The following is a 12225-nucleotide window of genomic DNA, read 5'->3' on the forward strand; positions in this document are numbered from 1 at the left end:
AAAGAAAGAAAGAAAGAAAGAAAGAAAGAAAGAAAGAAAGAAAGGAAAGAAAGAAAAAGAAAGAAAGAAGGAAAGAAAAGAAAGAAGGAAAGAAAGAAAGAGAAAGAAAGAAACAAAGAAAGAAAGAAAGAGAAAGAAAGAAAGAAAGAGAGAGAGGGAGGGAGGGAGGGAAAGAAAGAAGGAAGGAAGGAAAAGAAAGAGAGAAAGAGAGAAGGGGAAGGATTGAGGGAGGAAGGAAGAAAAGAAAGAAAACTGAAAACAGCTGGCTAACAGTAAGGGCTGCAGCCAGGAGAAGACAGCGCTGGGTGGAAGTGCTTTGCTGATATTTGCACTAAGTCACAATGAATTACAGCTATTACTTATCAGTAGAACTGTTAATGACACCTCTTCATCTCCTTAACAGGATTCTGAGAACCATTGTCTATAGCACAAAAAGTGAAAAAAAATAAGTAAATTATTCACATAATTCATATCACAAGCGGTTTGAAATATACACACAATACAGGTTAGAATTTTGGTTAGTTTGTTTGCATTTTAAAATGAGTTGTACAGAAAATCGCCTCCCTTGGTCACTGTGACTTTTGAGTTTGGATGCACCCACGCATAACATTGTGATTCTTCTGTGAACTTAAAAGTAACCTTGAAACCTTGCAGGAGAGAAATTCAGTGTGCAGAAACATCTGCAAATCAGCTAGGCCCCTTATTTATTTAACAAAACCGATCATAATGAAAATTACCTTTCCTGTTTTCAAAAAAATGAGTCATCTGCATTTACAAACTATTTACTTTTCTTCTTACGTAATTATAATGATCATTTGAAATTCAATTTGGCCTTTGCTAATGACTTGAGCCTTTTTTTATACTTTGAATTTCTTAAATACTAAATAAAAAACATGTAGTATTTCACTGTTTACTTACATTTCATCTTCTTCACATGGTAGGTCCGAGAGCACCAACTGAAACACATGTTTAGAACGATAAAATCCAAACATCTCATCAGTCTAATCCTTTAATACCAGCAGTGCCTAGAGACAATGTGGGTTTATATCATTTCGTTTGCTTTTTTAATTAAAAGCTCTGTAGCAGAGTTTATTGTCGGTACACAGAATTTTAATTGAAAAAAATCTCTGGGTGGATTCTTAAGCTCAGCAGCGGCAGAAGGTATATATTTTGAACCAGATTCCATTTTCACATACCAATATAAATGGATTTTACGACAACTTCTGTTTTTTCTATAAGTAGATTTTGCTTTCTCTAAAGAGTTTTTGTTCACCATACATTTTTTATTTTCATGTTTTAGCTAGAGGACAGAGGTTCCTTATTTGTAAGTATTATTTTCACTCAAAAAAAAAAAAAAAAAAAAACAAGTTCCAAGTACATAAGTGGAAACAAAAGTCAATCCTATCAGTAATAGGTATTAAATATAAGCATGAAAGGGTGGCTTTAACCTGATCTAAGGCTAAGGTCCATTTAAGATCACATGACATTACAGGTGATATTTACAGTCTTCTCTTTATCAGAGAAGAGAAAAAAGTAATCATCACTGTTGCTTTGTTTGAAATGTTCGATTCTATAAGCATTCTAAAATAATGCTCTTAGTTTTCTGAGCTGAGTGTCATAGGTTACAACATCTCATACCCTAAATCACAAGGAAAAAGGCGCTTCTTTCTAAACGTTTTATTGTTTGTTTGCTTGCTTGACCCTTTGAACCAGGACTCTTTCCTTGTGCAATGAGAACGTCTTCAAATGGCAATTATCTGTAGCTCTAAACACTGAGTTTATGAAGTCAGTTGAAGTATTTATTTTCCCGGACTATAACATGCAAATAAAAGTACAAGTAAGAAGTTACACAATTTAAATGATTGACTTGGGAATTCTGTGTGAGATGCGTCTTCCCCCACTTAATCCCAAATGCATCTTCTTCAGCACCTTGTATTTACTCCACCAAGTTTATCTGGGCAAAGAGATTTGTGGAGTTGCAGATGGAGCCATGAATTGGCCATTAGAGAGCATGGTAATGAACAATTTATAAGCACAGAAAATGAGTTGCATTCTTTTTTGCTAGAATGCTGCAAATAGATTTGCATACTAAGTAAAAGGAAAATGAACATTCACATTTTGTCCATAAAGAAAGTTTATTTAAGAGTAGATGAAATCATTTGGGATCCAGCTTAACAGATAAACAAATAAAGCCAGCATTTCACTTTCAAGTCACTTCCATGTCTTTTCTGTGTGTTGTACCCTAGAAACAGTACACAGTATTACATTATTAGCACCTCACTGCCAACACATTAGCTGTCAAACTTCCAGTTATTATGAAGAGGTAGGCAAAGCTGTAATATACTTTAGATCTAAATGTTTCAGATACCTTGCATTGAAGTAACACAGATACAGAGATACAGGTTAGTCAGAAAGGGATACTGGAGCAGAGGAACTGAAATAAATGCTAAAATGGTTCTGTCTACATCAGTCAGCACTGAAAAACTGTCAGGCATCAAGTATGGTTGCAGGCAACAGTAAACACATCTTAAATTAATCCAGCCATAGCATTTTTTTTCTGTGTCAATAGCATTTTGAATTTAAAAAATACAGCATAGCAAAGTTAAACAAAGGTTAAATTTGCAATCACATTATTTCAATAGCAATAGAACTAATTAAAGGAGAAATAAGACTAATGTTATGGACATTTTTTGTCCCTTTGACCAATGAATACAATAAATCATAAGATGCTAGTAACACTTGAAGGAAATCCTTTAAATGTAGAAGCAGTTAAGTTGCTCACATACAGATCTATAGCAAATCAAGCACTCAGAGTAACCCTGAAAACCTTTTCCTAGAAAGAGAGATAGTTACCTGGAATAGCAGCAAACACAAGATCCCTAATGTTGAGATCACTGAAGTGACACTGAAAAGTCTGGATCTTGACATGTTTAAAGGACAATCAGGTTAGGGTAGTGGTTTGCTGCCTCTTTTTACTTCCTTCTTTCTCAGAATGTACTAGCTTCTCTATAAGTTATGCTTCCTACCAGGACATGGATTAATGATGGCTTCTTGTGACTGGTGAAGTGCATGCTAGGGGAAGGAATGTTGGGTGCATGTTTGCAGGTACTAAGAGCCCAAGGAATTTGAGTTTAAGGTCAGAACTTTAGCACTGTTTGTCAAGGTCTTTAAAAGTAGGGGTTATAAATGCTGACTTACAGAGTTAGCTGGCTACTTAAATAACTTTCCACATTCAAGAGCATGTTTTATTCAGGGAGCTTTTGGGTTTCTAATAGTATCTCATGTTTGGAACATTTATTCAATTCTCTTTCCTTTGTTAGTACACTTTGTTCTCTCCTGCACACCATTTTCAGTTCCAGATCTAAACCAACTTTAGGCATAAATCTTTCCCTGTCTCATTGTTATGATATACAAGGTATATTTCAACAAGGTATATTTCAGTGTATATTTTATAAAACAATTCCATCACTACAACTGACAAAAAGGCAAGAATATCTGGGGAAATTCTGAAAAAAGAAGAGGCGCTAAACCATTGTATATTAAGATGTCTTAAGCAATGACATTAAGCAGTACAAAAAAATGGTACTGATAGATGTAAATAGTAAGATACACGTAAAAGAATAGAGAGTTCGGAAATGGAGAGGTTAGACTCAAATCAACAAATTTATTTAAGCTGCCATTTTAAACTAGCTTGAAGGGAAGATGGATATCTTTCAGGGAACAATGAAGAGCTGAATGGTTATGTGGAAAAACGTAACAAATGATTGTTAAGATGCTTAACCTTATTCATGATTAGATAAACATACTTTAGAATTATAAGCAGATTGGCAAGTTCAAAAACTGATAATATAGGGAGGAAGAATAAGTACAGGGAAACAAATACTGTCATGTGTGGTTGGGAAAACCTTACAGCTTCTTTGGAAAACGATATACATCAACATAAAAAGGAAATATACCCTTAAATTGAGTATTCTTATAAGGTACATGAATGTATCCTACAAATACCCTTACACATGGCACAAATTATTATACGCAATGATGTTCATCAAAGCATTTTTGGTGTTAAGAAAATATTAGAAACAGCAAAAATTCATGAAACTTTGAAAGACTAAGTGCAAAATTGTTATATATGTTCAACAGAATACCAGGAATCTGTTTTAAAAGGTGGAGACAGATCACAGATGCTGATATAGAGAGGTTGCTTGTAGTTACTGAATAAAAGGAACAAAAACACAGAATATTGAATACATCATGTTTCCTTTGTATGCAAAACATAGGAAGGTAGAGCTGTAGTATTTTCTCCATCCATAAAACTTAGGCATATATATTTATATATGCATAGGATGTCTCTGCGTGAAACTGCTAACAGTGGTTGCTCTGTAAAAGGGAAATTGGAAACTAAGAAACAAGAGTGGGAAGGAAACTTACTTTGCACTGTTAGTTTCTTATATTTTTGATATTTTTACACTGCCTATATATCATCTAATTGTTTTATGCATACAGTCACTTCTAAGGGCCAATTTTGAAGGTCATGATCTACAATGCAGAATGAGAATATTGTAATTCAAGCTCCAGTGTAGTTCACCAAATTCAATTCAAATTGTAATATATGAACCCGTTTATGATCACACACATAGATTGTGCTAGAAACAAACCAGCAGTGTTAGTTACCTAAACCACCCCACAGAGTTGGCCATCACGGTCTACAGATTAGTTGGGCTGCATCTGGATGGGTGAAGCAGGCTGTGCAGTGACCACGGACTGTTTAGTATGCAGCCACAGTCACAGCCATGAATTTCAAAGCAGAGGAAGGGCTTGGTGCCAATGCCAATAGGAGAAAAGTAAACCAAGCCTACAGTATTATTTGTCCCCAAGACACCCTCCATTTTGAGTGTCTCTGAAGTCTGTAATTAAACAGAATGAAAAATAGGCTTTTCACTGGTGAACTTATTTATTAGGCAGTCAGAAGCCTGACTTCCGTCAGCGGAGTCAATGATCTTAAGAATTTCTGGGAAAGGAAGGGGAGGCCAGATAACTAGAAAAGAGATAGAATGGAAATACGGGCAGCATATTTGGTTTTGCTTCAGAAACTGCAATAATGACCAACTAGATACATGGATTAAATAATTCTTGTCAAAAAAAAATGCATGATTCTGCAGCAGCTGGGAGTATGTCAGCTGAGTGGAGATGGAGCCTATAGTCACAATAATACTGCAAACACCACTATTATATTCGGTGCTAAAATCAAAATTTATATTCATTACTACCTTTCTCTTTCCAGATTGCCATTTATCATTTACTTCTGTGACTTCCCCATGCCACTTCCAAAGACCAGCCTAATAGTTTCGGCCGAAGACATTATTTTTTCTCTAGTATATTTCCTTCCCAGCATCATGACAGTGCGACGGTCATGGAATACAAAATCTGACCATGAGTGCAATTTTACCTGTATAATTTTAAAAATATATACTTAAAATTAAAATAGCTTATTCTGTGATAATTTTAAATTCACATCCCATCTTAAGAACTAATACGGAGATTCCATATACTCTTCATTTAGTTTACCCCAGTGGTAGCATCTTACATAACTTTTGAACAGTATCACAACCAGAAAATTGACACGGAGACAGTCCACCATGTGCATGATTTAAAAAATGTATAGGTACATAATAGTTGTACATATTTATGGGGTACATTTGATATCACTTAAAATGTATGATTAATTTTTTTGTCCAACTGCATTCTTATGTGCATGAATTGATGACAGTGAATTGTCATCACTGGAAAGCCAAGCTGCAGATGGATGATTACTATATATAGCAATATGGTCTATTAGATCACTAAGGTTCTAGGGACTTTTTATGTTTGATTATAAGAGTAGAAGTAAGCAAAGCTTGAAAAGAATCTGTAGGAGAAGAAAGAGAACTTGCACTGTGATAGTGTATAAGATTCACCGAGTACTCGGACGGTTGACCATTTATCTACATCTTTGTTACAAGAGAATGGGCGCACATATATTCAACTTCACAGTCCTGGTTATTCAACTGGCTTTTTTCTTTATAAGAAGGACTATATCCTTCAGAAGTGGCTGGAGTTCAGGAAATGTGAAAACTATCCTCTGGATTTAGAGGCTGACATATGTCAAAATTTCCTGAAGCTCTGAAGTCATATCAATATTTGTCTTTAAAGGTCATGGCATGCAGCTGTTCGAAAGGATTGAAGACCAAGATTCAAGGAATTAAGTGTGAATAAATAGAAGGTATGAATAAAAGTGGGCATGCATAAAGGAAGGTCCAAAGAGCAAGCAAAGAAGCACCTCTACTTTATTGAAATTAAAGCTACTCTCTTTATTGAAATTAAAGGTGTCAGTTTAGCTTGTAGGAGGTAGGAAGCTTTGGTCACCAATAATCAGCAGTATGACAGTAAACAGTTATTTATTCAAACTGCGTTTTCTAAAATAATGATAATAATGTTGTCTTAGCTTTCTCAGATAAATTTAATAAAGATCACATTGAAAATATCGACATGAAATCAGGTATTGCCCAGATGTAAGATGCTGATTACTGGAGCATAAAACACAACAAAAGAAAATAAAATATACAAGAATTTCATAATTAATTCAGAGGTCCATGGAAACAGTAGAAGTTGAGATAATGTAAGGAGGACTTAAAATGAGGCAGCAGGCTCTCTGAGTCTTTAGTTATTCCATTTGCTTCTTCTCCCTAGTGAAAGGAAATATTGATTACATTGCTAAATCAATGGTCAATATTTACTCATCTTACTTTAAGTAATGGACAACATTTGACATTACTTAATTAATGTTAATTAATGACATTACTTAATAACAGTTAATTACTTCTTGCTCCTTTACCTTCTTCACTTGGCTTCCAGAACAATACAGTTTTTGATTTGCTTCCCAGTTTACTGACCATTTCTTTTCAACTCTGTAGACCTGACATGTTGGGGATGCCCTAAGACTCAGTCCTCAGACCTCTTTCTCTTCTATATACATCCAAATAGATTATCATCCATAAACTGACAACTCTGAAATTTGTATCTTCCATTCAGGTATTTCCCCTGAACTCCTGTAATTAACTGTCAACTCCATATCACTTGGCTGGGGAGGAGATTGTTATGATATTTAATATAGCAGCTGAGCAAAACATCACAGAGAATGTGGCATTTCAGCAAAGACTTTAAGGAAGTGCGGAAGTAAGCCATATGGAAAATGTGAGAGGTGCATTTCTGACAAAGGGAAGATCAAGTGGGAAGCCCCCTGAGAGAGGAGAATGCCTGGGAAATTTGTGGAAAAGCAAGGAAGCCAGAGTGCCTAGAAAAGACTGAGTTGAGAGGAGACTACCAGTTGGCTGGGGTGTTGATTGTTGGAATAGCAGCAGAAGAAAAAAATCACATGTCACATCACATCCATATCATCATTGGACATATGCTAGACTTCTGCAAATAAACTCAAACCGAGCCTCTCATTTTCTCATCTCTTCTCTATCCTTCGTGTTCCCTCCAAATATTTCCTATATTAGTAAGTTAAAGCTCTTTCCTTTTGGTTTTTTAGACCAGAAATCTTATAAATATATTTTAGTTCTCTCTTTCATATACCATATCCAACGCATCAGTAAATCCAGTAGTCTCAAATTTCAAGCTATATACAGACCCGTGACACGTTTTACTACCTTGACTAACAAGTGTTTGCCTAAATTACTCACCAACCACCATCATATGTTACCAAAATGATTGCAATAGTTTCTTAACAGGGACTTCTATTTTTCCGCTACAATATATCCTCAGTATAGCAACCAGAATGACGTTTGTTTTTATTGTTTTGTTTTGTTTTGTTTTGAGACACAGTCTCCTTCTGTCACCCAGACTGGAGAGTGATGTTGTGTAATCTTGGCTCATTGCAACTACCGCCTCCCGGTTCAAGCAATTCTCCTGCCTCAGCCACCCAAGTTGCTGGGATTACAGGTGCCTGCCACCATGCTTGGCTAATTTTTGTATTTTTAGTAGAGACAGGGTTTCACCAAGTTGGCCAGCCTGGTCTCGAACTCCTGACCTCAGGGATCCACCTGCCTTGGCCTCCCAAAATGTTGGGGTTACAGGGGTGAGCCACCAAGCCTGGCCATGTTGTTCTTAACTATGTCAGATCCTGTCACTTCTCCACATAAAACTCTCAAGTAGCTTCTTACTTACCACAAAGTGGAACAAATATAGTTTTATTATGGCTTAGAAGGCCTCACAAGATCTGTTCTCTCTTCTCTTTCTGGCCTGCTAATCTCCTCTCATCTCAGTCTGTTTTAGAGACTCTGGCTTTCTTGCTTTTCTACAAACTTCCCAGGCATTCTCCTGCCTCAGGGGGTTTCCCGTTTGATCTTCCCTTTGTCTGAAATGCTCCCCTCACTATTTCCATATGGCTTACTTCCTCACTTCTGGAAGGTCTTTGCTGAAATGCCAGATTCTCAGCGATGCTTTCCTCAGTTGCTCTAATAATCTCCTCCCCAGCCAACACTCTCTATCCTATGTTTGTAATTTATATTTTCCAAAGAATTTTGGAAAACGCTCATTTGTAATACTACATACACAAAATGTATTGTTTTTCCACATCCATTGGAATGGGAAAACTTTATAACGAAAGGGGATTTTGCCTCTTTTATTCACTGTATATCTTCAGTACCCAAAATAGAACTTTTCACATACTAAGTCCTCAATAAATATTTAATGAATAGATGAACTAGTTGATTAACTAAATAATGTTGAAGTAAGCTCACCTAGAGGCTGGTTAAAAATCATCATAACAGCTGGCTGACTAGAAAGTCAGCAGCTTAGGTCACTTTTGCTAGAATTTTACTGATTAAGCTAATGTCATGTGAACATAAGAAGCTGTTAACCAGAAAAATATGAAGAGGAAAGAAGAGAATCAATGTTGCTACAAAGGCACAGTTGTTAGATGAATCTAAGGCCAGCTTAGGGAAATTGTGTCTTTACAACTTTTTGAGTAGAAAAACTTGACATTGGTTTGTTCTACATTCATTACTAGATTGTACCAGCAACTAAGAGGCCATGTCTGAAATGGACCATTAAGCGTAGTCCTTTGCAAATTTAACACAAATTATATCAGTCTGAAAAGTGCTTTGACATAACTTGGAGTTAAACATTTGCCATAGTGGCACCGTTTATGGTAATAATTGACAAAGCATGCTTAGGTTAGAGTTGTTTTATTTACTGACATTATCGAATTCCTAAAAAATTACAAATTCTGGTTTGTTTTTAAAATCATTGAATAAACATTGCAGTTGTTTAATAGGTCAGTTTACTGGTCTACTAAATACAATGTAGCAGATATTAAACTCTGCTTCATAGTTCTTTTCACACATTTATTGGAATTTTCTTCATTGTCAAATATTAAAAGTTTAGATTCTAATTCAAAATTGGCTATACAAAGTATTACCCAAATCTTTGTGAGTGCAGAAAGAATAAACATTCTTAGTTCTTCTTTTACATCCCACTTGGCATACCTCCCTCCCTACTTTCATTTTGGGCTGCCAAGTTTTCTCACTTTGTACATAAATATTAGAGTCAATGTTATATTAAAAATAATAATCAAGAATACTGTTGAGCTGTTTGTTTTGTTGTTTTAAATCCATAACAGGTGATGAGAGAAGTCAGAATGTATTAATTTTGCGGTTTCCATGACAGTGAGTAAAGGACAAATGTGACTTGTTAGGCCTATCCATCACTATGAAAATAGGCTCTCTTTGGTTTGTGGAAAGAATATAAGTTCCTGGAGGCTTCTTTTATTTCCACATATCACACTGGCCAAAATAGCCACAACTTTCTGATCTAAGCAGATCATACTAACTGTAGCTACTATTTACAAAGTCTCTGACACTGGGCTAAGCAATTTACAAATAGCGATAGCTTAAGCCTTACCATAACTTACTTTCATGTAAAGCCATTCTATTTTACAGATGGAGATGGTAAAACAATAGAACATGTATACCTGCCAACATTCATATAGGTAGGAAGTGAGAGAAGAGGAAGTGGAAAAGAAATAGCTGTGCCTGCCAGCAGCATGTGTACACAAATGCTCCTCTTCTCCCTTTAACTGCAGCGTATTAGTATCTAGACATGGAGTACATACAGAGTCATCATTCTGTTACTTACCAATGCTCTTGATGACATTTGCTTCCACAGACCTTTGTTGGTACTCACTGTGTGCCCGATATTGGGCATACAGAGATGAAGTCTCAAGTCTGTTTCTCATGTCAAACACACAGAAAACTGGAATATGTTTTCTTTAATAATCATGTAAAGAAAATGAAATCTGAATTTAAAGAACCAGCAACTAGTTTTGCATTGGAAAGAGCTAAAAACAATAATGACTGCCTAACCAAAATCTATTCCTCTTTTCTTATAGTAATGGTTTTATTGAACTATTTACTACTCTTCCATGTAGCTTAGGTTATATCCCCATGAAAGGCTCAACCATTTGTGATATACATTAATTCACCCTGTTAACAATTAGTTTAGGCATAGTATTAGTTTAGGTGTGTCCAGTGTCAGACAGTGAGACAGAAGAAGAAATATACTATGGGCAATGTGGATTGTAGAAACATTTCTCCACACTTGTAATATATTCACTGGAGGACGATGAAGCTTTCTGACTCTGAATGCTTCGTGTTTAAAACCTTACGTCTACTTCATAGCAACTTTCAGGGAGGATACAATATTAGAAATAGATCATTAAGTATGCATAAAAGGAAAGTGAATGTTATGAGCATCTCAGGTGAAGCTAATAGATGAGCAAAGGTAAAGAGCCAAGAATGTGTAAGACATACTTGGGAAATGACAACAAAAAAAAATTCAATGAGGCTAGAAACAGTAATGCAGGAACAAACAAACCATGGAGGCTTTGATTATCGGAATAAGGAGACTGCACAAGTTTTTCCTTTCAGGAAATGAAATTGCTTAGATTTTTTTAGCAAGGTGACACCATGGTTAGTATCTCATCTACAGATCATTCCAGCTGGAGAAATGTCAGGTGTGATGCTTGCTACTATTAACATCAAACACACAAAATAGTTGCATGTACTTCAGCATATTATTAATAATTAACCATGTCTTTACTTAGTTTTTATTCAGGTGTTAAACATGTTAATAGTTGATTAGATTTTTAACAGAATGATGAAAATAATTTAGACTATAAATGTACCGAAATGTCAAGGAAGCCAAGTATTCATTTTCCTATCATATAATTTTGCCAGAAATTCTCTTGAATGAGGAACATGAAAGAAAATGAAAAATTGACCGGTGAATGCCTTAGGGAAAATTTATGCTCCATGGAGTCTGCATTCCACTGTGGCTGAGGACAGGAGCACTTTGTCTCTGTAATTTAGACTGTAATTTGGGTTGTGATAGGGTGACACTAAGTGGCTGAAAAGGGAAAGGCTTAGTCAATGGAAATCAAAATAAGAACAAAAAATAGTACTTGTAGTGGCATTCATGACTCCCTGGCAACAACATAAGAAAATTATATTCAGAACAACTTAGAATCTTAAAAAAAAATAGGAACTTCTTTCCTTCTGTGAAGCTTAAGATTCTTCTACAAAGATAATAAAAACCAACAACTATTGAATCATATAAGTTATATAAGCTGAATTAAAGGATACGATCTTTTTCTTTTAAATTAAAAAATAGTATCCTACTATTATATTTTCTGACTCAGATACATTTTTAGGTAACTTTTTTCATCTTTTGGCATTATTCATAATAATAAATAGTAAAATGACAATTTTGCTTATCAGTATATAAAATGCACAGTGAATTTTCAATGTAATGATTTTGAGTAAATCCACTCAAGTAAATAAATATACACACAATGCTTAACTAAAATACTGCTTTAGACCCATTCAGAAATGTTTACCATGCAGTGAAAGAAAAGGTTATTTTTTTCTGGCAAGCTCTGTAGTATATTTGTGTTTTTATTTCTTTTAATCTTGTTAAAACTGTTTTTTAAAGGAGCTGTATTTTTATCTACTTAAAATTAAAAGGACTTCCTAATCTAATATTCATTTATTCCTTTGTTCATTCAATACTTATTATATTGAACCATATCAAATTATATTTTGTTGGTTAAAATGATTTAATACTGTTAATTATATATGATTCCTCAACCTAGTATTTATTAAGTACTTCTGGGTGATGATGATCTAT

At 35.0% G+C, this 12225-nt stretch overlaps 1 protein-coding gene across 1 annotated transcript in view; it reads right to left on the reverse strand.

Moving 5' to 3' along the window:
- Window positions 1–2993, reverse strand: part of TMEM207 (transmembrane protein 207) — a 20444-nt gene extending 17451 nt beyond the window's left edge. Inside the window, exons 1-2 of the mRNA XM_017549609.2 lie at window positions 2854–2993; window positions 919–956 (exon numbers count right to left, since the gene is read on the reverse strand). Coding sequence (XP_017405098.1) covers window positions 919–956; window positions 2854–2928 — 113 coding nt within the window. The 5' untranslated portion in view covers window positions 2929–2993. The remainder of the gene's footprint in view (window positions 1–918; window positions 957–2853) is intronic.
- Window positions 2994–12225: the final 9232 nt, after the last annotated feature.

This window comes from Cebus imitator, unplaced genomic scaffold, assembly GCF_001604975.1.
Source record: "Cebus imitator isolate Cc_AM_T3 unplaced genomic scaffold, Cebus_imitator-1.0 Scaffold220, whole genome shotgun sequence".
In the NCBI taxonomy this organism is placed as follows: domain Eukaryota; kingdom Metazoa; phylum Chordata; class Mammalia; order Primates; family Cebidae; genus Cebus; species Cebus imitator.